General features: G+C 32.6%; 1 protein-coding gene and 2 long non-coding RNA genes across 6 annotated transcripts in view; 2 read left to right on the plus strand and 1 right to left on the minus strand.

Moving 5' to 3' along the window:
* LOC126738233 (WD repeat-containing protein 13-like) overlaps positions 1–27,606 on the plus strand; it is a 129,497-nt gene that overhangs the window by 53,933 nt on the left and 47,958 nt on the right. For 3 of the 4 annotated variants that reach the window (XM_050443472.1, XM_050443468.1, XM_050443469.1), the window contains 4 exons: positions 1,316–1,502; positions 1,573–1,691; positions 6,204–6,389; positions 6,443–11,427. In XM_050443472.1, the coding sequence (XP_050299429.1) occupies positions 1,316–1,502; positions 1,573–1,691; positions 6,204–6,389; positions 6,443–6,552 (602 nt within the window). In that variant the 3' untranslated portion in view covers positions 6,553–11,427. Of the gene's footprint in view, positions 1–1,315; positions 1,503–1,572; positions 1,692–6,203; positions 6,390–6,442; positions 11,428–27,606 lie in introns of those variants that run through there. The other variant, XM_050443470.1, reaches the window with a different exon arrangement.
* LOC126738237 (uncharacterized) lies at positions 17,798–20,104 on the minus strand. Its single transcript, XR_007661266.1, has 3 exons — positions 19,968–20,104; positions 19,079–19,245; positions 17,798–18,269 (listed from the first exon to the last, which is right to left on the minus strand). It is a non-coding gene; the product is annotated as an uncharacterized LOC126738237 (long non-coding RNA).
* Positions 20,072–21,340, plus strand: LOC126738239 (uncharacterized). The gene is made up of 2 exons (XR_007661268.1): positions 20,072–20,210; positions 20,282–21,340. It is a non-coding gene; the product is annotated as an uncharacterized LOC126738239 (long non-coding RNA).

Consider the following 27,606-nt stretch of genomic DNA (forward strand, 5'->3'; position numbering starts at 1 on the left):
AAATCGGAAGAAAAACGCAAGGTTAAATACGATCAAACATCTCAAGGTCTCAATTTAAAGCCAGGTGACTTGATTATGATTAACAACGAAAATCTCACAAAACTTGATCCTTGGTTCAAAGGTCCTTTTGTAGTAATAAGTATTGATATTGTAAACTGTACAGTGAAAACGGAAAAGAACTTAAAGTGCATAAAAACCGAGTGCAGAAGTACTGCCAAAGTGCCAAAAGTGATAGTGAGTAGCTTTAAAAAACTGTTCTATTTTTTCCTATTTTTAAGAATTAACTTTAGTGGTACCTCTGGCAAAATAGTTACAGATTGACGACACAGTATGATATAATAATAATAGTAGTTTGTTTTCAAATTGCTTCTCAAACATTTCCCTCAAGGGCGGAGGAGCTTGTCATAATAATATGTAAATAGTATTATTATTATCATTACTATGTACTTGAACTATTGTTTTATTTACTATATATTCGTATCAAGAATTATTATTATAGATTACAATTTATTTCATAAATCCTAACATTGTATAATTTAGATGGTAGTTTGAAAAAAAAATCAGAAAGGTAATTTAGATTCAGGCTTAAGGTGTTATTGTAACGCTACATCTTTTCAAATGGACAATGAATGTCTTCCATCATGCGCGGATAAAAGCCATTCTTTCGAAAGGGAAAGATGTGGTGCCATCAAGGTTTGTTATATTATTATAACCTCGATTATAACCTTGTTCCGAGGTTGTGTTATTGTTATAATGCGTCACAACCAAACTGTATTCAGAGGAATCAAGCATACAATAAATCAGTCTATTACCAAACATTGTTATGGTCTTATTTCATACACTATGGTACCTACTTTCCACAGCCCTAGATCTTTTCACTTTTTAAGAATATGCACTGTCGTTTATTTTAAGTTATCATTCATACCGATGTCTGGCGAATTTTCAGACTTATTATATCTCTTTAAGTGGGGCAGCTCAAGTAAACATAAATTTGCCTAAGCTAGTATTATTTTGTACCTGGTCTGCACTTAAAGGAGACCGGATTAATAAACAAAAAAGTGTCTTTTTCACTTCTAGTTTCTTAGCATCTGCTCTCAAGACTAATTTGGTATAATTAGCACGAACTGACTTACGTATTAAGTATCTCATCTACCGATCTTTAAATCGTGTTCCTTCACGTTTTATTGGACACTATCGTGAAATGGCATTTACTGGTAAAGAGTACGCCGAATTGTTATTCCCTTAAAGGATTGCACCTACCTTCCAAACACCCTGTAGATTAAAATGTAATTTTTATTATAAAACGTTTTTTTAGGTAACGAGCGTGGAGAAATAGTTAGCGTTTTATGCGAACTAAATGGTGGCCTTTTAAAAGCAAGAAAAATTACTATTGATCCACACTGTTTTGTAACTAGTTTATGTTATAGAACTTGGATAAGCAGAGAAGCGCGGAATCCCTTATTGCTAGTTAATGCTAGTAATAATTCCATGTGTTTGTTCAGGTTTGTGTACCTCGACAACTACAAATGTTGCATATCCACTCAGTGTCACACTGATATCTTTTTGTTTTAGTATTGCGGATTCTATGGGAGGCCTACAACTTAAACGAAAATTCCAAAATAGACATAAAAGTCATGTTATTAGATCAACATTTTGTCCGATTATGTCTTTTAGGCAAGGTGCATGTGTAGGTAAGTTAATTTCATGTTTTATGTTGTTATTGAGTTCCACTTTTATTTAATATAAAAACAAATCTTTTTAATTGGCCCCTGTATTTAAATAAATATCTAGAAAGCCGAAATCCTGGTAGGGCAATGTGTAGGCGTCTGAAAGAAAATCTTGTAGCTTACGGGAATTGTTCTACGTTAAAGAGCAACACACTTCTAGACGAAAATAAAGAAAGTTTTTTGTAATGTAAAGCGTGGTTGAGACTACTCGTAGGTCTTTACGTCAAGTTGCAGCCACAACAGATGTGACCGCGCAGGTCAACGGTGAATAGTATCTTAAAATGTCATAAATATCACCCCTATCGTGAATGGCCTGCCAGGGACTGCGAAGGAAAGGCGATGCGATTAGAAGAATGGCCTTTGTCAGTGGTTTATTTTAAAAAAATTATGAGACCAAACTATACCCACGTGAATGTGTCTTTTTTTTATGAAAACTTAAACTCGAAGAGGTATTTGAATGTCTTAGAAACTAACATAGCGGCAGCACTTATGGAACTTCCAGTAGCTACCCGGGAAAACTTATATTTCCAACAAGACGGCGCTCCATTATGTAATGAACTTATTATTATGGAATTTTATTACGAATATTAATAACGGTTTAAAGAAATAACAGATTTTTCAACAAATGGATAAATAACCTGGAACTAGTAGGATGGCCCGGGAGATCCTCTGACATAACACCGCTTAATTTTTTCACATGGGGTTTTCTCAAAAATGTGGTATAATGTAGGTCGCTGTTAACAGAATTACCCCAGAAATGATCAGAAAATCCTGTAAAGCAGAAATGAAGTGATGTACGTTGTGCGTGCGAGAAAACGGTGGAATATTTGAACACCTAATTTAATTCTAAAATGTTATTTGTTCCTTTGCAGTGTTTGTTGCATGATCGATAATAATTAAGAGAAATATCAATGCTTACTATCATAAAATAAATAAATAAATAAATAAAATAAATAAATAAATAAATAATCTTTTTATTTAGCACTTGGCTACTTATATCTACTTAACAGAAAACAAAAAATCAATTTTGATTGCGTAAATAAACAAATAGCCCCCTATTAAACATGCACAGTCCCTCGTAAAACAAAGTTTTTTGTAACGCGGATGTCGTTACCTGCCTAATGTTTTGCTTAGATCTAATGTTATAGTTATGGAATTGTACTCTTCTTTTTAAATAAACGTTGAGATACCCTGGCAATAAGTTATTTTCAAATTTATATACAATAGAAAGATTTGCCTTTTTTATGTTTTGCTTAACATTTAACCAATTTAAAGAATTTAACATGTCTTTAGTCGGCACATATTTGCTACAATTCAATAATACACGCATTATTTTATTTCGCTGTATTTGTAATTTTTGTATCTCTTCTTTGTTGCAAGAAATCAATAATGAACTACAATACGTGAAGTGAGGTAAAATTATAGTTTTGTAAATTAACATTTTTGAGCATTTAGAAACAACATACGATATTCTATTAAAAAACCCTACTTTTTTTCCTATTTTCTTACATAAATAATTTACATGACTTGAAAAATTTAATTGCGGATCAAGGATCACACCTAAATATTTAATTTCAGTTACAAACTCTATAGGTGAACCATTTATGAACAAAGACAATCCTAAATCGAAAAAATATTTACATTTCATTACTGATCCTACTACCATACATTTAGTCTTTAAAGAATTCAGTTTTAATCTATTTTTACATAGCCAATCATACAACACATTAAGCTCACTATTTAATATATTTACAATTTCTAAATAATCTTTTCCAGAGACGGATATGAGGGTATCGTCTGCAAATAGGTGTATAAAACATCTATTTAATATCCTATTCAGGTCATTTATATAAAGAATAAACAATAAGGGACCCAAAACACTTCCTTGGGGTACACCCAGTACACTTTCCTTTTTTTGAGATACCCTATGTCCTATTTTTGTCCTTTGAAACCTGTCCTTTAGATAATTATCAATCCAACTTAGAGCATAATCATCAATACCATAAAGCCTCATTTTCTTTAAAAGAATTCTACGATCAATGGTTTCGAACGCACGCTTAAGATCTACGAATACACCAAGAAGTATTTCACCATTGTTCATTTTCTCTCTCCAATTTGTACATACATACTGGATTGCAGATTCGCAGGAATGTTGACTTCTGAATCCTGATTGTCCCTCACACAACAAATGATTTTTCTCATGATAATCCCACAATTGATTACAAATTATAGTCTCTAAGATCTTATCTACAGTTGGTAAAAGATTTACAGGTCTAACCTCCGAAGGAACAGTTGGTTTATTCACTTTGGGGATTGGAATTACAATGCTAGTTTTTAGGTTATAAGGTACCTTCTTAGTGACTATTGAAGTGTTAATTAAATATAGTAGAGGATATCTAATCACGTCAAAGAGTTGTTTTACCAATTTAACATTTAAACAATAATCACGTGAGCCTTTGTTTTTTAAACCATATACAATTTTTTTCAACTGTGAAATATTAATTGTTTTAAATTGAGAGAGTTTTGATTTAATATTTAGGTCTGGCGCCTCCCAGTCTCTATCCTCGATACTTTTAGAAACTTCATTTTCGTCCAAAAAAAAGTTGTTAAAGTTTTCCTCTAATAAGCCGTTGTAATTTTCAAAATTTAGCTCAGTAAACCGCTCACTGCCCTGCTTTTTTGTTCCGACTAAGTCCTTTAAAACTCTCCACATTTTTTTACTGTTCCCTTTGCAGTTGTCAATATTTTGTTCGTAGTACCGTTTTTTATTTTTTCTTATCACAGATACAACCTCATTTCTATATTTCTTAAAGTTTTCCCAATCTGCTTCCTGTTTTGTCATAGAGAATATTTTATAGGCCTTGTCTCTTTTTTCCTGTAACTGTTTTACATCTTCATTTATCCACGTTTTTTTAGGATTAATTTTCATTTTTGGTACAAGTTTATCTAAGGCTGTCTGAATGTTAGTAATAAAATCCGAATAAATAACATCTACATTTACAGAGGTGTAATTCCATGTTTTTCCTATTAGTTCCTCAGCTATATTAGCAATATTCTCGTCACTCAGATTTCTGCAGTAGAAAAGCGATTTTTCTTCTGGCGGTTTCTGTATTTGTATATTTGCCCCAATTATTTCATGGTCACTTATGCTTTGAAAATCCCTTTGAACTTCTTGCAGATTAAAATCATTGGTTATTATGTAATCAATAAGAGAAGAAGAAGTTTTTGTTATTCTAGTCTCCTTTGTTACCACTTGTTTAAATCCTGAACTCTGAATGATGTTCTTTATTTTTCTTGTGTCACTAGTATTTTTTAACCAGCATATATTAAAATCTCCTAAAAAAATGGTTCGCTGTCTATGAAACATCACATCACCTAAGCTATCTTCTAAATACTGGAAAAAGGGAGCTGGGTCTGCATTTGGATCTCTAGCATGCACCAATCATAATATTGTCCTGCGAAATTTTTAGTTTTACAACCAGGGACCAAAAATTAGATAAACAGTTTACTGCAGTATACCCTTCAATAAAAGACTCATTTTCTTCGATGTCAGATGTCAAATGCGTTTCACTTAAACAACATACCATAGGGTTTTTGTCTTCCATAAATTGACAGAATTCATCAAAGTGTGTTGTAAGACCTTGTATATTAACGTGTAAAATTAAAATATCTTATATTTTTTGAATGTTAACATTTTTATTGCTTAATTGCTAATAATGCGTTTTTGATTTTTGTCTTTCTATGGCCTTTTGGTAGGATAAACACTGTTTGTCAAACACGGTATGATCAAATTTGATATCTTTGATTTTTAAAACTTCATATGCATATTTACAGTTTGTACATTCCTTATGTTCTGACTTGCATTCATCACTTTTATGGCTTCGGTTACACAATGGGCACACAACATCTCCTCGGCGACACACTGCAGCTTTATGTCCAAACTTCCAACATTTATAACATCATGAAATCTTTTGTTAATTCTAATTATTTATCTTGACCGAACGTAAACATATTATACATGGTTAAAGAGCATTTCTAAAGGGGAATTTGAAAATGTAAAAATTCAACATGGCGCCCATAAGAAAAACAAAAGTTGACTTTGGCCTCATTCAATATTGACTAGTGGACCTAATTTATTTTCAAATTCAAACTCATTTCTTGTCCTGAAAATGTTGTTATTGTATCTTTTATAATAAACAAAATATAAAGTATTTAATAAAACCCACTTTTTTCTTTTTTTCCTGTATATTGGTTGCTATTCCCATTTCAAAGAAGTAGATGACAACAGATTTATAGGTACTTGATTGCGCATCTTTTTCCTCATTTGGTCCACCCCGTATCTTAAACGGTTTCCAACATCCCCATGATCATTTCAAGCTGGACACCCAAGTATTATACACCTGTATCCCGCTATTGCATAAAAAAGCAGAGACATTATCGATAGAATAGAATTAAGACATTCTTTTAATATTGCAGTGACTGGCAGTGAAGATGGATCCGTCTACTTTGTCGACGTAGAGAAAATTGGTAATAAGGCTGTGGTAAACACGTTGCAAGGTCATTCGAGTGCCGTACTCAGCATCAGCTTTAATTATGACGAATCTCTGCTGGCAACCAGTGATATGGAAGGATTAGTCATATTGTGGAAAAGGCATTCTAGAAGTATTTAATATATTAATTATTTTTATTATGTTTCTTAGTAACGTAAATTTCAGAATATGGCAGTAATATGTACTATTTATTTTTACTTGCACAGGGTGACTTATTTAAGATGGATACAAGCCAATATCTTGGTTGTTGGTTGAGCGACCTTTTTAATTTTTAGGAGGTAATAGATTGTTTGGCTATAAGGAGTATATTTTGCTCAGGGTGAGAAATGCGATATCTCATAGATGTACGTTTTAATGGGGTTTGGTATTTTTCGATTCAAGAATAAACTACCTTTAGTGTTTGATCATTGGGTTCTTGAAATGAAAGCTACTTTGGTCGCTGTAACTCGTTTCTACTTTTTAAATTATACCATTTATTGAAGAGTGAAATCAAGGCAGGTTGACACACCATGTTGGCTCTGTCACTGCCCGTCATTTACAGCCGATCCAACGTTGCCACGTCTAATAACTAAATCTAATACTAAGTAAACATATGAATAAAACCAAATTCCAACTAGGTAATAAAAATATTAAACTAACTAACAGAACATCTCCCCTTTCAAGGTACGCCGGTTTTTTTACAAGTCTTTTAGCTCAGGGTGGGGAAACACTAGGGGGAATGTAAGAAGGTCTATTAAAAGAGGAATTTGGAAACTGCGTCTCATTCAAGGTTTCACTACAAAAACTTTTATCACCACTATTAGAATTTAGATTCAAGTCAGAATCTGAATTCTTCACTTCTATACTTGTTTGTAGTTCACTGTTATCTGAATGCACAGACCTATTACTAATTTGACATTGATCCTAATTATTATGGTTAGTGAGAGTTGCCCATGTACTCCCACATATATGGGTTCAGTATAGTAAGGTGCAAGAATTAAATGAAACCTATTTCGATGATACACACCTCAATTATTAGTCTCTATAAAATATGAACGAGGTTCGCCCAATAACTTAATAACTTTCCCATACGTACGTAAATCTATTACCCAGACATAGTCTCCAACTGCAAAAGCAGGTAAGTTTCGAGTCCGGTGTCTTTTATTAAACTGTTGAGCTATCTTGTCCTTCGCAATACCCTTTTTAGAAATAGAATTGTGGTCAGTATTTACCTTTTCATTAAACAGGCTTGGCAACACCGGTAGTGGTGTTCGCAATTTTCTACCGTATAATAACTAACTTGGAGAAAATCCACATTCAAGAGGGGTAGAGCGATAAGACAACAGAGCCAAATGAATGTCTTTATTTTTTTTAATTAAATTTTTTGCTATCTTAATAGCAGCATTGAGACAACCATTTGGTTGTGCAAAGTAAGGGCTATTAGTTATATGACAAAAATCATATTCACGAGCAAATTTTTTAAATTCTGTCTGGAATTGAGGACCGTTATCAGACTGTATGGTCTCACTGATACCATATCTTATAGAAAATAATTCTTTCAACTTTTCAATTATAACGGATTCAGTAATTTTTGTCAATCTAAAAATTTCAAAGAATCTCGAATAATAGTGGGTAACTATTAAGTACCATGAATAGCATTTAAATAAAGCCAACGCAATTTTCTGCCAGAGACGATTTGGAAATAAATCTTTTAAAAACGGTTCTTTAATATTTATTCTATTTTCAACACACTGAGAGCAATTCCTAACCAAATTTTCTATTTGAGTAGAAAGCCCAATCCACCAAACAGAAGATTTAGCTCTCTGTCGGCATTTAACTACCCCCATGTGACCTTGATGAATAAAATTTAAGCGTTTTAATTGTAAAGACGGAGGAATAATAATTCTCGGATTTCGTAATAAAAAGCCTTCTGAAAATAAAATTTCATCCCTATAAGGATAATATTGCAAAAGATTATCGTTCAAAGAATTTTTCTATCTGAAAAAACTCTTTGATTTTCAATAACGTCAACGTCTAAATCCTTACCCGGCGAGTAATAAATTTTATAATTGTACCTCATCAAGCGAATTCTAAAACGTTGTAAGCGAGGTGTTAATTCGTTAATTGGTTTAGTTTAAAGAACCTGAATTAATGGTCGATGATCGGTTTGAAACAAAATAGGTATTCCTGTGACATATTCCGAAAACTTATTAGCCGCCTAGGCGAGTGCGAGCGGTTCTCGCTCAGTTTGCGCATATCTTCGCTCAGTAACAGAGTAGGCGCGAAACATAGGCGACAATCTCATTTTGCCGATCCTGAGATTGAATTAGACATGCACCTAAACCATAAGAAGAAGCATCCGCCGAAATCAGTATAGATTTAGTCGGATGAAAATACGCCAAAGTTGGGCTATTTTGCAACAATGTTTTAATTTTTTCAAAAGATTGGATTTGGGCCGCATCCCAAACAAATTGTATATTTTTTTTTAATAAAAATGTCAGTGGTTCTAGGATTTGTGACCGATTGGGAATAAATCTACAAGAAAAATTAATCATACCTAAAAACTGTAAAACCTCTTTTCTATTTTTAGGCTCAGGAAAATTTTTAATCGCGATGATTCGATCTGAATCTACTGTGACACCTTTGCTTGAAATTTGATGACCTAAACATGTTAAAGACTGTGTTGCAAAAACACATTTTTGCTCATTTAAGGTTAGTCCCTCCGCCTTGATACGTTTTAACACTTCCTCTAAAATTTTGTTATGTTCTTCCAAGGTTGAAGCATGAATTAGTATATCATCGATATGACTTATGACCCCTTTTACGCCTGACAATATTTTATTTAATAGTATGGAAAAATATTCTGGAGCACAATTAATTCCGAAAGGAACTCTTTTAAAGAAGTACCTCCCAAATGGAGTAATAAAAATTGGCAAAATTTTATTTCATGAAAACCCGAATTAGTATCTAATTTAGTAAAATACTTACATCCTTTTAATTGTGCCAGAATAGTTTCTACTTTTCCTATTGGGAAGTTTGAGCGTTGAACTGCTTTGTTCAATTAAGTATAATCAACACAGTCTGATTTTAGAATTTTTTTGAACCACTACAATAGGACTAACCCTTGAACTCTATAGCTTTAATTATACCAAGCTGTTGAAGTCTTTTTAGCTCTTTTTTTAGAGGATTTAATAATGGAATGGATAGAACACAAGGCACAGACTGTACATATGGCTGAATATACCGTCTGTAAGTTTAATGCGCATTTCAGTTTTGAAGGTACCAACATCCTTAAAGATTCCTGGAAACCTTCTCGTCTTTAACAGATTTATGTAAGAAAATAAATTTAATTTTATTATAGCTGTTCTAGCAAGTATAGGTTTGGTCAATTTATCTATAATGTAAATGTCTGTATGGAAGTGCTGATGCTGAAAACTCAATCTCACTCATAATGACCTAAAACATTTAGTTTAATTCCAGACGGACAGGTAATAACTTTATCAGAAAATTTTAAATTATTTTTAAACTGTTTAAATAAATGAGATGGTACACATGTAATGTTAGCACCCGAATCAATTAAAAATTCTATATTTTTGTTAATCATAGAGACCAAAAATTAAAGCTACCGATTCTTTAGTGTGTATGTGGTGTATCTGAATTGACCCCAAAAAAGAATTGACCTCTTTATAATCCCCCAAATTATTTACAGAATTGTACTCTAACTCAAGTTGTTCTAAATCTAACTCTTGATTTACATTATTATTAGTTTGGATAAGTCTGACCTTATTTGTACTCCTGCATACTATTGCCCAATGTCCTGGCTTTTGGCACTTCCTACATGTAGATTTTGCCGCTGGGCATTGATTCCTAGAGTGGGGTCGTAGACCACAGAACCCACTTTTGTCTCTACTTCTTCTACTACGACTAGATAATTCCCTTGACTGGGATGCTTGTAATTCTGCTTGCTTAGCCATCAGAATGCACTCTTTTAAATCCAAGTGTTCTTTTAGCTGCAGACGCTCAGAAGTCTTAGAATCCAGCATCCCAACTACAATTCTATCTCGGATAAGTTCTTCTTTTAGAGTGCCATAGTTGCAATGTTCAGCTAGTGAATGCAAATTTGTTATAAAGGATTTTATTGACCCACCTGGTTTTTGAACTGTAGAATTAAATTTAAATCTTTCAAAAATTATATTTCTACTAGGAATGAAAGATTTTTCAAAACACTCTAATGCTTTCAGATAAGATTCTGGCTGCCTTAGAAACTGTAACATAATTTCCTCTGATTCTTCTCCCATTATTTACACCAAAATGTTAATTTTCTTCTCTTCTGGTTTACTTAGTTGTTCGGATATTGACATGTATCTTTCAAACCTTTTCCTCCAAGATGTCCTGGATCTGGACCATGCACCTGGAGTAGAAAAAGGAAATTTGTCTGGCGGGCTTACACTAACGGGAGTTGTAACATTAACCACTTGGGGGCCTTGAAACTGTCCAGATGTATTTGCACCTTCCTCTGCACCTGCTTGATTTTTTTTGTCCGGGCATGATGACTTTTTAATCTAACCAAAAAAATTACCTTTTATGATTTCAACAGGGGTTTGCATTAAATGATACTCTACACTACTGGAACTGGTAATCGCGCATTCGCTGATCTCGATACGTATCCCCGTCCCTAGCTTGTGTGGTGAGGCTTAAGACACATTTATAAGTTAGGTTAGAACCCACGGCAACCCTCTACTATAAAAGGAATAATTTGCTTTTTTTTACGCCACTGCACCACGAAACTACACCGCTTCCACCAACTATATACGAAACTTGCTTGGAATTTCGCCTATATTTTATAAATGTAATAAAAAATATAGCATTCCATTTAAAAAAATGAAGACTGATGACGTCATATCTTTTTTTTCGTTCCACCCTGTATACAAAAATTTATGTGAAATAATGCGCAACTTAAAATAAAAATCGACGGGTCCGAGCGTTTTCTCAAAAATCATGTCTCTAATTTTTATCGAATTTATGCGGTACTTTAGGCGTAGTCACTGTATATTTTATAGTGCTAATAAATTATAAGCACAAAAAGGACTCGTAAAAAATCTCACGTATAAGCTGTATCTCTAAGACAAAAGAAGTTGTTTATAGAGTTAATATATTATTGTATGCAGGTATTTGAGTATTTCTATTTCACTTGCTACAAGAGAAAAATAAAGTCTTAATAATTTTATATCAGCGACAACCAGATGCAAAATTTATGATTTGTGTTGACTTTAATATAGTCAACAAGTCAAGATGGACTTAGCGGCGAGCACATCTCGCGACACACGTAGAATGTACCGGAAGAGTGGTCTTACTAATATACAGGTTAGATAATTGTAGATTACGCATTGTTGAAAATAATGGCCGCCTCCTGTCGTTTAATTGGTATTTGCTGTTTTTATTTTTTACAGAATAACAATATCGACTTGCCTCATTTTACTGCACGCTGCACTGTGAATTTGAAAGCGCTTTTTTTCAATTTATTTTAACGCTATGGGCACGCCGCGAATATCAACGGTATTGCGGAATTAGCGCGGTGACGCAAGCGAGCACACACTCCCAGCCATAGATAAGGGATAACTATAGATAGGCAACTTCTTTTATACGAACTCGGACGTTGTAAGGGTGACGGCCTGAGTAAATAAACTTCTTTAAAAAAAAAAAATACGCGGTTAGATTTAAAGTGAGAACTGCCAATCCATTGAATAATAAATGACCACTACTAGGTGGCCGCCATTTTGCGTGATTGTGTCCTTTCGATGTTGGTCACTGACTGAATTTCAGTGGTGCCAATTTTAGGGAAAATTGTATTGCATGTAATTCCCCATTGTAGGGAAACAAAGCAATTGTTTTTAGGAGGATATGTTTACAAAAATGGAATAGAAAATAGAATAAACATTTAGTTAAGAATTTAAGATAGTTTCAGGCATTAGTTCTGATATTTTTCTTGTACTTGCTTGAGAATTTCGTTAAATTTACGTTTTAATAAGGTAAGTTTAAATTAGCTTACAGGGATCGATGCATACACTTCTAAAATATGAGTTTTATTGTTCTCATAAACTTGTTTCTTACGAATCCTAATACTTCATTCCAATGTTCTTCATTAAAATTTTTGAAATTAAAAACAAAGATTATTGAAACCCTTTGGTTTGAATTATACCCATTTCAATAATTCTAATCCCTGGCACATTTGTTTTAATTTAAAATATGGTCTAAAAACAATGTCAATGAAAATGATCAAATGGTGAATGAACGACATAAAATGATGTAACTAAAAAGTATATGCTTTATAGTTTAGATAATAAAACACAAATAAGCTAGCCAATACGTGAAACAAATTTATAAAAAAAGGAAAGCTCTACAGGTAAATGTTTTAAAGAACTCAACTGGAATGGACAGGGAAGAGGTATAGAAAAAAATGGTAAATATGTTTCAAAATTTCTATTTACTGGCAAATAGTTTCGCGACCTAACGAATACTATACCTACTAAATGGTAGAAAGGCGTGGCCAAATTAAGGCGGGAAGTGTCATTTAATTTGACAATCTTATATAATATCTAAAGCAAACATAATAATCAAAAAGATTACTTATAGAGAAAAGGGCCTTTTTGATTAGGTGTTAGCATCAGATATTGATCAGAATAAAAATAAAGCTCTTCAACTTCATTTTACATATCTAAATGAATTAATTTACTGCAATAATCAATTAACAATAGTGTACTACATAACACCAATTACAAAATGGAAATAAAACAATGTTTTTCTTTAATAAATTTATTTTTTAATTTTTCTATAAAATAATTACTTAAAAATATATATAATTAAAAATAAAATAAAATTAGAATTAATCTGAAAATGTTTAACAGTATTTTGATAGCACTGAACTACCCTAATTTTAAATAGATTAGAAAAGGTTGTGAAGATTTTTATTCTATTTCCTTATCATACATCTAAAGACATTACATAGGTCAATCAAAATCCCTATTTTAATAACACAAACATTCAACATTCAATAGAGGATGAATTATCCTTGTTTAATATGTAGGTACTTGTTTATGTTTACTAAATAAAAATTAAACAGATTTTAAAAACTAATTAAAAATTTTATGACAGAGTATTATCCATAGAAACAATATATTCTCTCTCCAAAACAAAATAAACTCTTTGAAAATGAAAACATCTTATTTTAGTATAAACATATATATCACTTACATACATAGTATACCGGGTGGTGCGTCGCCGAGCGGAACATAGGAAATGTAAATTTTAAGGGGGTCAATTATTGGCTTCCCTGTACATTTTACAGAAAAAATGTCACATAACTTTTTGAAGAGATCAATCTGGCAAACCCTCGTGCAAAGTTTCAAAAAATTTTAATAAGCGAATCTTAAATTATTCAATTAAATGTAATTGCAAAATTACCAAATTTTTGATTCAGGTAAAACCAGCCACCAGCAAACAATTTCTTATAAGGCTTTGTTCAAATTTGATGTATAGCCGAATACAAGAAATGTTTTTTTTTCGTATTATCAATCTCACAACCATACATTCAAAGTAAGACACGTTAACATTACTTTTCTATCTAAACTTTTATTTAATATAACGATGAACTTAAACCAATAGCAAAGCAATATCTGAAATATTTTCAATTTATTTTCTCATCAAGCCTATCTGGTTCATTTCAACCATTAAACCTATTGTTAGTACATTCGAGACCAAAGACATTGCAATAAATAATTGTAAATGTTTAACTCAGAAGATCGAAAATAGATCCGAAAAAAGAGAGAACAGAACTCTTAATATTATACTAAGTTTTTTAACTTTTTTAAAAATAATAGAGAAACAGTTAAACAATATTCTAACCTATCATAAAATTCATTTCTAACGTTACTAAGTTGATATTAGGAAATTTTATTACATTCTAACGAAATAGCGTTTTGTAACTGGTTTAGATTCTCAAATTTTAAACTTTTATAAATGACACTTTTTAAATGACCCCAAAAAGAGAAGTCATTCGGTGAAAGATCAGGTGACCTGGCTTGCCAAAGTATCCCGTAATGTGGACCAATAATATTGCCGTTAAAATCATTTTCCAAGCACTCTCTAACCATACGGGCATTATGGGCCGGGCAACCATCCATTTGGTACCAGATCATTTGATCTTCCTGAACAGCTTCTTCCAAAGCGGAAGTCCAAATAGGTTTCAGCTGTTAGGTTATAGTCCATAAAAAAGGGTCCAATGATATGGTGTCCGATAATTCCCACGAATACATTTGTTTTTTGGGGATATTGTGTCCAAGTATGTGTGAAGCCCTGGAAGTGTTTGTGGCTCTGGTAATGCAGAACAACTGATAATATACGCCGATTTTTATTAACGAATGGCTTGCCGGTTTTTCATAATATAAAGAAACCAGTGTCATTTATCAAGAGTGCATCTAACCACATAATTTTTATTTTTCTGTGTGCATTAAACCTTAAGTAGCGTTAAGCTGCAATGTCGATACAGTTTTTCCTCCCATGATCAAGCCGCGTTTTCCACTTGCCTTAGTGGTGTGAGTAGAGCTGGGTGAGGGTACCGATATCGCAAAGTCTGGCTCTTGTACTAAGTACAACACTGCAGTTACTTGCAGAGAACCTAAAAGAAATGGGGAGGTTTTTGGTTATCCTTGCGACCATTGTAGAAGCATGGTCTGTTAACGCTTCAGTGATTTAAGTGCTACTGAAATTAGGGCAGTGGTGTTAAGCAAGAGATCTATGCCCTTCTACTGTAAAGAATGCTTAGGCAGCGTCAATCAGCTGCTGGGACTGATCGATCGTGTAGGAGTACTTGAAAGGGATGTTGGAGTGCTGAAGACTGAAATATCTAAACTGCCTGTTGTACTGGATGAACTTGAAACCTCAGGAACTAGGATCCCATCGGGTTCCACTGGCAAGTCTCAACAACCACCACTTACTCAATCAAACGCCAAGGCTAGTAATGTTGTGTTGCAGGAAATTATGGAGAGGCAAGAACGTAACTGCAATTTAATGCTTTTTAACCTAAAGTCCGAGTCGTCTGAAGATCCAAAAAAACAACCCAAGTGTAATGGCTGCAGACCAGTTAATATCATACTGGTGAACCATCGGGATGTCGGATTTCTACTGAAGAACAGGAGTAAGTTCTCAGGAAGAAAGATATACATTGAGTCTGATCTTACCCCAGCTCAGTTGGAGAGCCTTAATAAAGTCAAGGAAGAACTAAGGCTGCGCAGGGACCGTGGTGAGGATAATCTCTTCATCAAGTATAGCAATGGTATTCCCTTAATAGCGGCAAAAAAACCAAGGGCAACCACCCCCTCCCACTCCTTAAAAAATCTAGTTACTTGCTATTACCAGAACACCCGCGGCCTACGCTCCAAGACTAATACCTTCTTTAGTGCTGCGTCTACTTCTGGCTATGATATTATCTCCATCACTGAAACTTGGCTCCAAAATGATATACTTGATGGTGAAATCCTTCCCAACTTATACGTAATGTACCGTTCTGACAGAAGAACTGACCTTGTCGCTGCATCAAGGGGTGGTGGTGTTCTAGGTGTTCTACTGGGGATTCTGAACCACCTCTCCTCGGAAGGCCTCGACCTCTCTGCGATCAGCCAAGAAATACCGGAAATTGACCTGGTAGGATGAGAAGTCAAATTTAATGATTTCATACTTTATATTTTTGTACTGTACGTTCCTCCTTCCATCGACCCCGTGCAATTAGAATGCTTTCTCGAAGCCTTTTCTATAGTTAATGCAATCTATTCTGAACATGTGATTATCCTGGGAGACTTTAATGTCTCCACTATTGAACACTCGGTATCTCCTAATAGTAAACGTCAACTAAGTAATATTTTTGATTTCCTAAACTATAAGCAATTATAATACACAACAAAAAACGTGGTAAATAACAATCTTCGCTGTTTAGATTTAATCTTTGCAAGCTTTGATATCTCTATACGTAACAGCGGTGCATCACTTGTCCCGGAGGACATCTACCATCCTTCTCTGTCCTTTGCTGCTAGATCCTGATTGGTCGCCTGTCGAGGTGCAGCAGGACGGCAACTCTGCATGTGATTTTTTTATGATATACTGAACAACACTTTCGCTAAAGTAGTACAACAGGGAGCGCGGACTATAAATTGGTCGCTGGCAACAGACATATGCTGCGTTCTCAATTTTGGCTGGATATCGATCGGACGCTAGCTTCAACAAATTCAATAAAAAATAAATTCGAAAAAATACTCGCACACGTCGATTAATATTTTTGGTTGCGCATTTTTTTAAACCAAAATTTTTTATACAGGGTGCCCATGTAGTCGTAGTCAATATCAACTTTCTTATTTGTTGCGTTAAATTCACTAAAATATGTTCGGGCTAGGCAACACTGTAATGGTGTCATCCGCGCGCTCTGCCTGCAAGTCAACAAGTTATTAAAAGTTATATCAATCGAGAGACAACTCTCTCGACTACAGACCAACGTCTGTAGTCGCCATTCGACGCAGTCGTTGTAGTCGTTCCATTGAAAGACCCAATATCGCATAGACTTATAACCAAGGATAGACCAAACTACTCATTCATAAATCGCAATAAGTAGCGATCAGTCATGGAAATTTAGGAAAAGCGATAAACTATCCTTTGGCAACGTCGCACCGTCCGCTGCAGCGACTGCTGCTCTGATGTCGCCGTGAAACACGCATGCCTCAATGTATCGATTTTTCATTTCGGTCATTTCGTTTCAACAGCCATAGGCGTAGTTAATTTTTTGTAATACTATTTTTTCTTTTCAATATATTATTTATTTTAATTGACTTTACATTTAATAAATCCTTAATTCTTATAAAATATCTTTATCAACTGATAAAATATTGTAAATATGATATACAACCGGATGTCATTTGGATTACTGAGACAATTTGAAAATTTGTCAACAAACTTATACCTATTACGTGTGGCAGATAAACGAAAAAGTGGTAAAATGAAAGTACACACCCGTTTTATATCATAATAACAATAATAATAAATTATTATTGCCATACGAAACGTACGGGCTGTTTTTGGAGCGGAAATTTTAAAAATTGCAAAAAAAGTAGGTCGGCAGCAGGTTGAAATTTAAAGAGCTTGTTTATTTTCGTGTTAAGATAGCATAAACAAATTGTGTCTCTACCGCTCAGTGTTTTAGAAATTGAAGCTTGAATTTACGCGAAAATTTTCATTTATTTTTTTTAAATCGGTATAAAATATTATTTAAAATTGTTAAAAACCGACAGCTTTGGCCGGTAACATTGTTATGAATTTATTAATCAATTAATTAATTACATATTTAAAAAAAAAATATTGTCTTTAAGACTCGAGGTATTAAGGTTCTCCATGGGATCAATACTTTTGTAATAATTGTTTTTTCCACTATGAGCATTTTATAAGAGATTCTTTTTTCTTATAAAATGTTATGGGGTATGCAGTAAAAACGAAAACCAAAGATTTTCTAAAATAATATATAAATTTATTCACATAAATAAATTCACAGTATTACTGTCATCACAGTATTAATCTGATACAATTAATTACTAAGTCTGCTTTAGCAGCAGATTCAAGCCCATTTAGAAAAAAATACCCAACAGGCACTTTTCAAGAATCATTGATGGGTACCACCATAAACACCAGTGCCTCCTTAGCTTCAGGAAGGCTATCTCCGTCAACTGCCTTGGGCTGTAATGTGGAATGATCAGCTGAAACACTAGTACAGGCCTCTGATTCAGCTTCAGAGGCAGTAGCTGTCCTAGAAGATGTAGGTGATGATCTCTGTATCATTTCTGAAGGGCCAGCTATGCAGGATAATTCATGATCAATATCTGGTGAACATTTCGCAGTAACATTACGAGCGACCGGCTCATTTTCTGTAAGCTTGGATCCACAAGGTGACAAACTGATGTTAAAACTTTGAGATAATAAGCTGAAAAAGTTTTACTTATAAATCTACAGCAATTATAGGTACTAATATACAAACGTGACATAAAAATTATATTGTACATATTATTGATAAAAATATGTACTATTAAGGTTTTTTCTTCCATTAAAGTAGGCTATACAGGGTGTCTTAAATGCCATGTGCCACTATTGCTATCTCGGAAACTATAAAAGATATATGAGGGCGGTTAAATTAGAAAAAGGTTGCCAATTTTGATGCTCACTCCAAATCTTTTACATTGTTGCAAAATTCATATTAGTTTCTAAATGATAGGAAACACTGTAAAAGGATTTGGAATGAGCATCAAAATTGGGAACTTTTTTCTAATTTAACCGCCCTAATCGCCTATCTTTTAGAGTTTTTAAGATAGCAATGTGGAACATGGTATTTAAGACACCCTGTTTATATTTTGTTTTTTTTTAGGATATAAAGATTAGAGGGGAAAGATAAAGACTAAGAAATTTAATTAGTCATTATTATAGTTCAAATTTCAATAACTGTTAATAGGATTTTTTTTAATAAAAATAGTAATGACTGAATTTCATTAAGAATTACTTAAGCAATTATTAAATAGACCCATATCGATTTTTATTATTGTAAAATGCAGGTTGTTTGAAGAAGAAAATTGTAAAAATCAAATCTATATACCTATACATCCATATGTATATTTCAAAATGGCATGAGACTTGAAATTCCAATATTTTCTTGGTAAGTTTAGGTAAGTTTTTTTAAAATTTTTAAAGAATATAGCAAATATTTTAAAATAAGCAGAAAATAATTAACAAAATTCTTACCTAGTCGAAGAACTATCATAAAGAGATCCCACTAACTTTGGAAGGGAACCTGGCTTAAGACATTTTTTGTCATCTCGACTCTGAAAAAAGTCGGATGACTTAAAATGTTCAGAGCAAATCAGTGCAGATTTTGGTAATTGGTTTATTCAGCAGGTTCAGATGGAAATCTAAAAAATTAAAATCTAGTATTTATAAAGTACTTTAGGGGGTAAGTAATAAAATAACATTATTACTAGTCTAGAATAAAATAGATATTTTTAACGAAAGATTTAGGTACCTAATATTTGTTTCATGCAAACAAAATAAAATAATAAGTGTTTTTATTTTTATGAGTTCATGCAGGAAAATAAAATACCTACTTACTCTTACTAAACATTGCACAGCATGATAAATTTTCTTTACTTGTTTGGGATAATTACAACAAAAAAACAAAACAAACAACTTATTTTCAAGAAAAAATATCAAAAAATAAATTTGAAAAAAGCAATCACTTAAAAAAAGTTTATTTTACTATGGGCAAATGCAAATCCGAGGCAAATCAAATTGATTTTAGTATAAAAAGTTAAAAGTTGACCAATCCTTATTTTATAAAATGAGATAATGTTATTTTGCCTAGCATGTACTGTGCATAAAAAAACAAAACATACCGTAAACTTTTTTATTTAATTTCTTAATTTATTTTATTATACCTACCTAAAAGTTATATTATTTTATTTCGTGAATGAACTCACAAAATACAATATATAATATTATAAAATACACTACTTTATTGTGATGAAATGAAAACGACATTATTTTATGGTATGGTTACTATGGTTTACTATCATTTCGTGGCGTAGCGCCGCCACTGATACTCAAAATCATGCTTGACGTAAATATTCTTGCTTACCTATGAAAATATACATTTTCCGACGTAGTACTCGTTCTTTGGCACACGTGACACTTTTTAGTCATGGTATTAAGTCTTAATAGTCCAAAACAACACAAAAAACGTTAAAAACAATCAAATAATCACAAAAAAACGACTATAAAGCTCGAGATCTCTGTTAGGCAACAGCGCACACGAAAAATGAATGAAATAGTAAAAATGAATTTACGTCGTAAACAGATGAGTTGCCACTTTCGTCACCAGGTCAGTTTGTTTCGGAAATTCCGTTGTTTTGGGTGCGGTCGTATAAAACTGGTATTTTATTGTATTTCTAGGTATTTAGGTACCTGAGGAACAAATTTTGCATGACACGAATATTTTAATTTTGATATGGGAACTTGTTACAGTAAATAGTGTGATAATTTGTGGATTATTGGCAATTAAATAGAAAAATAATACATTTTCCGGCGAAACATCTTTTCAACTTGGCATCATGGCCTTAATATCTATATGCGTGTATGATTTCATTTAATGTAAACATGCTGGGTCTATCCTTGGTTATAAGTCTATGCAATATCGCCATTCGACAAAATAATTACAATTAATTGACGAGGTTTGCATGTGCCGCGAATCGACATCATCCATCCTGTCTGGGCCTTCAGGTCACATATTTGTTTAATAAAAGTAAAATAAGTAATCACAGTATCATTTAATAAAAATTAAAATATACAGTCCACTACCAGCAGAAGAAAAGTAATCCATCATTATTTCAAATAGAACATCCTATATGTAATTAGATTTTTGGATTCTATATTATTAAAATATTTAATTCATTGAGTTTTATTTATGATTATACCTACATTGATTTTTTTTACATGTATCATAATTTGTTATAAATTCATAAAAGCAATTTTATGAATTTAAAAGACTAAACAGCAATTTTCAAAACCGCGTACCTTAGAAACAGTTGAATAAAAGTATGGCAAGTTATATGCTACCACCTAGAGACCCTACCATTACGGGAGCTACGCCTACACACAGAACACAAATATATAGCTGATGACAAATATATATAACTGTTTCTCAGAAACATTTAAAATATACATACTCTTACATCAAGGTCAGGACAATTTCAATCAATTTTTAATTGTTGAATAAAAAATGAGAGGCCAGACATTTTGTAATATGTATTTATAATAATCAAGTTAAAAATTAAATACTTGAAAGTGAAACTTCTTCATTGAAATCAACTGAATTTGATTTTATTAAAGACTAAAGATTGACAATACAAAAACATAATAGTAATAAATAAAATCAGATTTTCTTACCAGAAACCTGGAATTGCTTGCCGCAAACTAATTAAAACACTACTCCCAATATTGCAAGAGAACTTTTTAGAAAAAAAGTCATAAATTTAAAATAACATCCTTAAAACAAATAGAAAACTCAACCCACGCTGGCATTCATTGAAATGAAAAACAAACTCAAATGGTATGACAATGACAAATGATGTTCTATCAGTCAATGTCAACAACTGTCTGTCAGCTCCCTGTCAATTTTGCCAAGCAAGATGGCTGATATACGATTCCGATTTTCACCATACAAGTTTCATCCATGTGCGCCTACACATGAGTTCCCGTGGAAACCCCTGATCAGACAAAATATATACAGATATAATCATTCAAACCTCGCCTATAGAAAATAGTCTATGCGCGTAAGCGAGAGGGGAAATATGGAGTCCGCGTGAGACAGACAGAGGTCACAATACATGCCGTTTCCAAATTAATACGTTTGGCAACACTGATATTTCTGCCGCACGGCTCTCCGCTCGTTCATCGAAAATCATATCCCCACCACACCACACTGCACTGCTAATATGAGATTGCATTTTAAACGTTATTTTTATTCCTAGCTTCCTGCTTAATCAGCAAAGATTAAATTTAAAACCGCTCGCTATTTTCTTGTTAAAATGTGTTCTCTTGAGGAAAAAAAAGCAAATTATTAAGTGTTTATAAGTATTATGTTAAGTTATTTATAAGTATTATGCCGGCAGTTCTGTCGATGAAATATCAGGCAGAATTGCATTCACGTTCGAGAATCGGCCCATTCCCGTACGCAGCACAATTTTTGCAATTATCCATAGGTTTGAGACCTTTGGGTGCTTGCAAAATTGCAGGAAATGCTGATGCAAATGATCAACTACCTGTTGTTAGACCGCGAAGAAAGAGAAGAAAGGGAGCTTCGAGAGGTTAATGTTTGTGCTGTTGCTGAAATTAACTTTCCTTGCAATAGTACAACCATTGCCAAAGAAACGGGTATTGAATAATTTTAAGGGTTAGAAGAATTTTAAATAAGTACAAGTGCTACAAGTTGCAAAAAACCCAAGAAATTTTCCCACAGGACCATGAGAGACGGATGGAATTTTGCCATGAAGTATTGGAAAGGGCAAATCGGGACGAAATGTTTATTAGTAACATTTTGTTTTCAGATGAGTCCTCTTTCTCTATTTGTGGTAAACATAATCCGTCCATTACAGTGGGTTATTCGAGGGAAAATAAGCACGTAAGCATACCAACACGTACACAATACCCTCAAAAGGTTAATGTATGGCCTGGCATTTTAGGTGATTCAATTATAGGCCCTTTTTTATCGATGGAAACCTTAATGCCAACAAATACCTTAATCTTTTGAGGGATGAAGTTCTTTCTGCTATTCGAGGGCTCAATATCAATTTAGAACAAGTTTGGTTTCAGGATGGTTGTCCCGCTCATAACGCATTAGTGGTACATAAATTTCTCGAAACGTCCTTCCCTGATCGAATAATCAGTGGAAACGGTACTATTAAATGGCCCGCCAGAAGCCCCGATTTAGCCCCCAATGATTTTTTTCTTTGGGGATACCTAAAAGAACAAATTTATAGGCACGAAAATGAACGGGCTAATAATTTAGAAGAGCTTTGTGTTAAAATTAGGCAAGCATTTAATAATATCTCCATTGAAATGTTGTCGAACACGAGAAGGTCGTTTTATGATCGATTGACGTACTGCACTGCTAAACAGGGTGGCTTTTGAACCTGGCATAAGATAATTTTTTTTTATTTTAATTTTTATTTAATATTATCAAATTAACTTAATTTTTTGTTTTATTTTGAATTAATTTTTTTATTTCCTGTCCAATATTTAGTAAATGTATGTTTACAACATTATTGCAGTCGGTTTTTAGTTTATTTTTTGCTGTTAGGATAGGCAGCAGTAAAGACTCAAACGAAACAAAAAAATTTTTCTTAATTTGCCACAGAGCAGTGCATCCCCGCCCGAACGCCTTAAAAGTACTGACACAGAACACAAATATATAGAGAAGTGGTGGTTGCATACAAACTGATCGAAATTCTTGTGACAAATCTGCTAGCGTCCTCTCGCTTGGCAACGGAAGCTATTGTAACTAACTTGACAGTTTGACGTAACTAATTGGACCAATCAAAATGATAGAAAGGCGTGGCCAAATTAGGGCGGGAAAATTTTTTCAAATTTCATTTAATAAGAAATCTCATGTTATTATTATTTAATCGCAATATCCATAGCAAACACCTAATTATAAAGGCTACTTTTTGATTAGGTGTTAACATCAGATATTGATCAGGATAAAATAAAATTCTTTAGCTTTATTTCACATACATATTATCTAAATGAGTTCATGTACTCCAATAATCAGTTAACAATAGTGTACATCACCAATTTCAAAATGGAAATAAAATAATGTTTTTCTTTAATACATTTATTATTTAATTTTCCTGAAAAATAATTACTTAAAAATGTATAATATAACATAAAATAACATTAAAATTATATACATAACATACAATAATTCATTATAACAGATATTCTATAAATTAAAATTAATCTAAAAATGTTAAAACTATTTTATTAGCACTGAACTATGCCAACCCAAACAGATTAAAAAATATTGTTTTAAGATTTTTATGTTATTTTCTTACCATACATGTAAAGATATTACCATTAAATTAATAATATCCCTATTTTACTAACACAAACAGATTCTATAGAGGATAACAATATATTAATAATAAATATTTTTTATTTGCAAAAATACAATACACAAAATAGTTATAAGTGTAGTACAAAACTATACATGCAAATAAAAGGCCGACAAATTCAAACTTCTACAGTGCAGATTCTAGCTTTCAACATTGTGGCCCAAAAAAAAAGCAACATTTTATAAAGTATATAGTTCACCTAGCAGACAATTAAGATAATCTTTTCGGATAATACAAGACTAACAACATAAGTACTAACATTCATGTACTAAACCTACACAAGTTAAAAGAATACATAATCTATATTACTAAAAATGATTTAAAGACAAAACATACCAGACCCAGACATAAAGAGCAAAAAAATACATACATAAAATATAACTACGCCCAAATTAAATATTTTATAAAAATATAATAATCTTTGTAAAAAAAAAATAATTTCACTGCTAATGAATTATCTTTGTTTAATATATATTTCTTATATTCTACAACTTATAGTATGGCATATATCACATATATAATATATACATATTTGTTAGTCTCCAATAATACTAACAACATAACTTGGAACTATAATATTGAAAAAAAAAACTTAATTTAAAGACAAATCCCTACAGAAAATAAAAAAAACCAAGTTATAACAAAAACTTTCACTCTGATCCATTCTGGGCGCTCAGCTCTGTTAGTCTCTGTACCTATGTCTCGTCTCTCTGAACATAGGAAGTGGTATGATATGAGTATGAAATAAAATGAAAAAATAGGCAGTGCAAACCTTATAAATAAATTCTCTGAATGATTCATGTGAAAAATAATGACAAAAGAAATTTTCAAATAAATATGTAGATATTGTAGTGTAAATGCAGCAGTATCAGCATTATTAAAATTTGGTGAAGGGAACTGACCGAAACAAATTCTATAGCTCAAAGTCTTAATAAAATTTACATTGCATATCTCTCTCCATGTTTTTCTTGTAATGGGGACTGAAGGATATTGAAAAATCTTTTATTACTATGTGTCTGAACCATTATTACATAAAGGATACTTAAATGAAAATTTTAATCAATTTTTTAATTATCAAAAGGAAATGAGAGGCCAGACGTTTTGTAATATGTATTTATAACAATCAAGTTAAAAATTAAATATTTGAAAGGTGAAACATCTTCATTGAAATAAACTGAATTTGATTTTATTAAGGACTGAAGATTGACAATACAAAAACATAATAGTAATAAATAAAATCAGATTTTCTTACCAGAAACCTGGAATTGCTGGCTGCAAATTAATTAAAACATTACTCCCAATATTGAAAGAGAACTTTTTAGAAAAAGTCATGAATTTAAAATAACATTAAATGAATTAAAATAACAAATAGTAGTGATGCGAAGAGTCCGGATTAATCGTCCGTTCAATCCGAATATCAAATTAGTCCGAATCAATCCGGATATCTAAATCGTCCGGATACACGCCGCCCGTTCGACCGACAATGAAATAAAAGCTTGCACGAAGTGACACGAAGTTCCACGTTCCACCGGCTAAGAGAATCCGAATTAAATCGTCCGGACAAATAACCCGGCAATCGGCAATATAGTCGCGTCGCCTTGTCTAAACCTATTGCTTTATCTATCCTTATTGTACTCATTTAGAAACATAAGAGACACTATGAGAACGCTCAAACTTTTTAAGGGTCGCCTGACCTTCAGAAGTTTTTTTGTAAACAAAGCATTTTTGTAGGGATATTTTGCATAGTTTAAAATACACTTGATTTATTACATACATAATTAGCTATTTTAGTTTTAACATCATGTAAAAATGCGTAAAAACGAAATGTCTAATGGGTTGCATAATGCATACCTTATATTCGAAAAACAGCTATAAAAAACGTTTATCGGACGGTCGAGCATCGAGCCCGAAACATGGCATGATTTGCCGAACGGGCGAGACATCGAGCGGATGAATTAATCCGGATGAAAAAACCGAATTTTCAATTCATCCGAATCAATGCTGTCCGGACATTGAATTAATCCGGATTTTTACAACACTAACAAATAGCAAACTCAACCCACGCTTCCAGCATTCATCGAAATGAAAGAAAAAAGAAAAACTCAAACGGTATGACAATGACAAATGATGTTCTATCAGTCAATGTCAACAACTGTCTGTCAGCTCCCTGTCTATTTTGCCAAGCAAGATGGCCGACATACGATTCCGATTTTCACCATACAAGTTTCATGCATGTGAGTACTGATACCAGAGACAACCAAAGAGACGTGCAACTAGATAGAAATTTTTATCCTATTGTTGTTACTCTCTTTAATCTGTATATATTGTATTTCGTTGTCTCTCTCTTCCCTTATAAAAGGTGAGCTAAGGTGGCGCCACAATACTAATCTTTCGCAATGCTAAATGTATTTCTTTATCAGAGCAGTCAAGAGAAAACATTCTTCCATCTCCATCTAAATGAATGCAAAAATACGGGATAGCTTGTGTCCAATTCTCTAGTATTTCTAAAATTATAATTAAGTACGGCAACAGTGCAATCCTTGCTCAAGATGAACACGTAAATTTCAATATGGCTGAATAGTTGTTGTTGCTGATTAATTTTGTTTTGTTTTACATTATTAGTTGAGATTTTGGACGAGTTCTTAAATTTTACGTATTTTATTACCTACCGGATTTAGGTGAACTTGGTTACAGTAGTTAGTAGTTGTAGTTTTTTGTAGGATACAGATTTTAATGTTTTAACTTGTATTATGTGTGTGAAGCTAGCGTCCGATCGATATCCAGCAACCAAAATCGAGAACGCAGCATATGCCGGTTGCCAGCGACCAATTTATAGTCCGCGCTCCCTGTTATTTAATCAATATAATGCCCGTATCTCCAAAAATTCCCAAGGGATTTTAATAATTTTTTGTCCAGATATTAACAATGAATACCTAAATCGACTGACGATGGTCTCAAACCTCTACAAACTAAGGTTTTGTTGTGAAAATTAATTAAAAAGTCAAATGGTAAAAAAATGAAAAAGGCTCTAACTCCCAAAATTCCCAAAGGATTTGGATAAAACTTTTTTTTATAAAAGATAATAAATATCTAAATTGATTTTAGATGGTTGCAAACCTCTACAAACGAAAGTTTTTTGGTAAAAAATTATTGAATTTTTAGATGTACAAAAAAAATTTAAAAGCTATAACTTCCAAAACTCCCAAAGGATTTAAATGAAACTTTTTTACGCAACTAGTAATAAACATTTAAATCGATTTTACATGGTTGCAAACCTCTACAAACGAAAGTTTTTTGGTAAAAAATTATTGAAGTGTTAGATGTAGAAAAATATAAACGGCTATAACTCCCAAAACTCCCAAAGGATTCGAATGAAACTTTTTTATACAACTAATAATAAATATTTAAAACGATTTTACATGGTTGCAAACCTCTACAAACGAAAGTTTTTTGGTAAAAAATTATTGAATTTTTAGATGTACAAAAAAAATTTAAAAGCTATAACTTCCAAAACTCCCAAAGGATTTAAATGAAACTTTTTTACGCAACTAGTAATAAACATTTAAATCGATTTTACATGGTTGCAAACCTCTACAAACGAAAGTT

Source organism: Anthonomus grandis, chromosome 7 (genome assembly GCF_022605725.1).
Source record: "Anthonomus grandis grandis chromosome 7, icAntGran1.3, whole genome shotgun sequence".
Classification (NCBI taxonomy): Eukaryota; Metazoa; Arthropoda; class Insecta; order Coleoptera; family Curculionidae; genus Anthonomus; species Anthonomus grandis.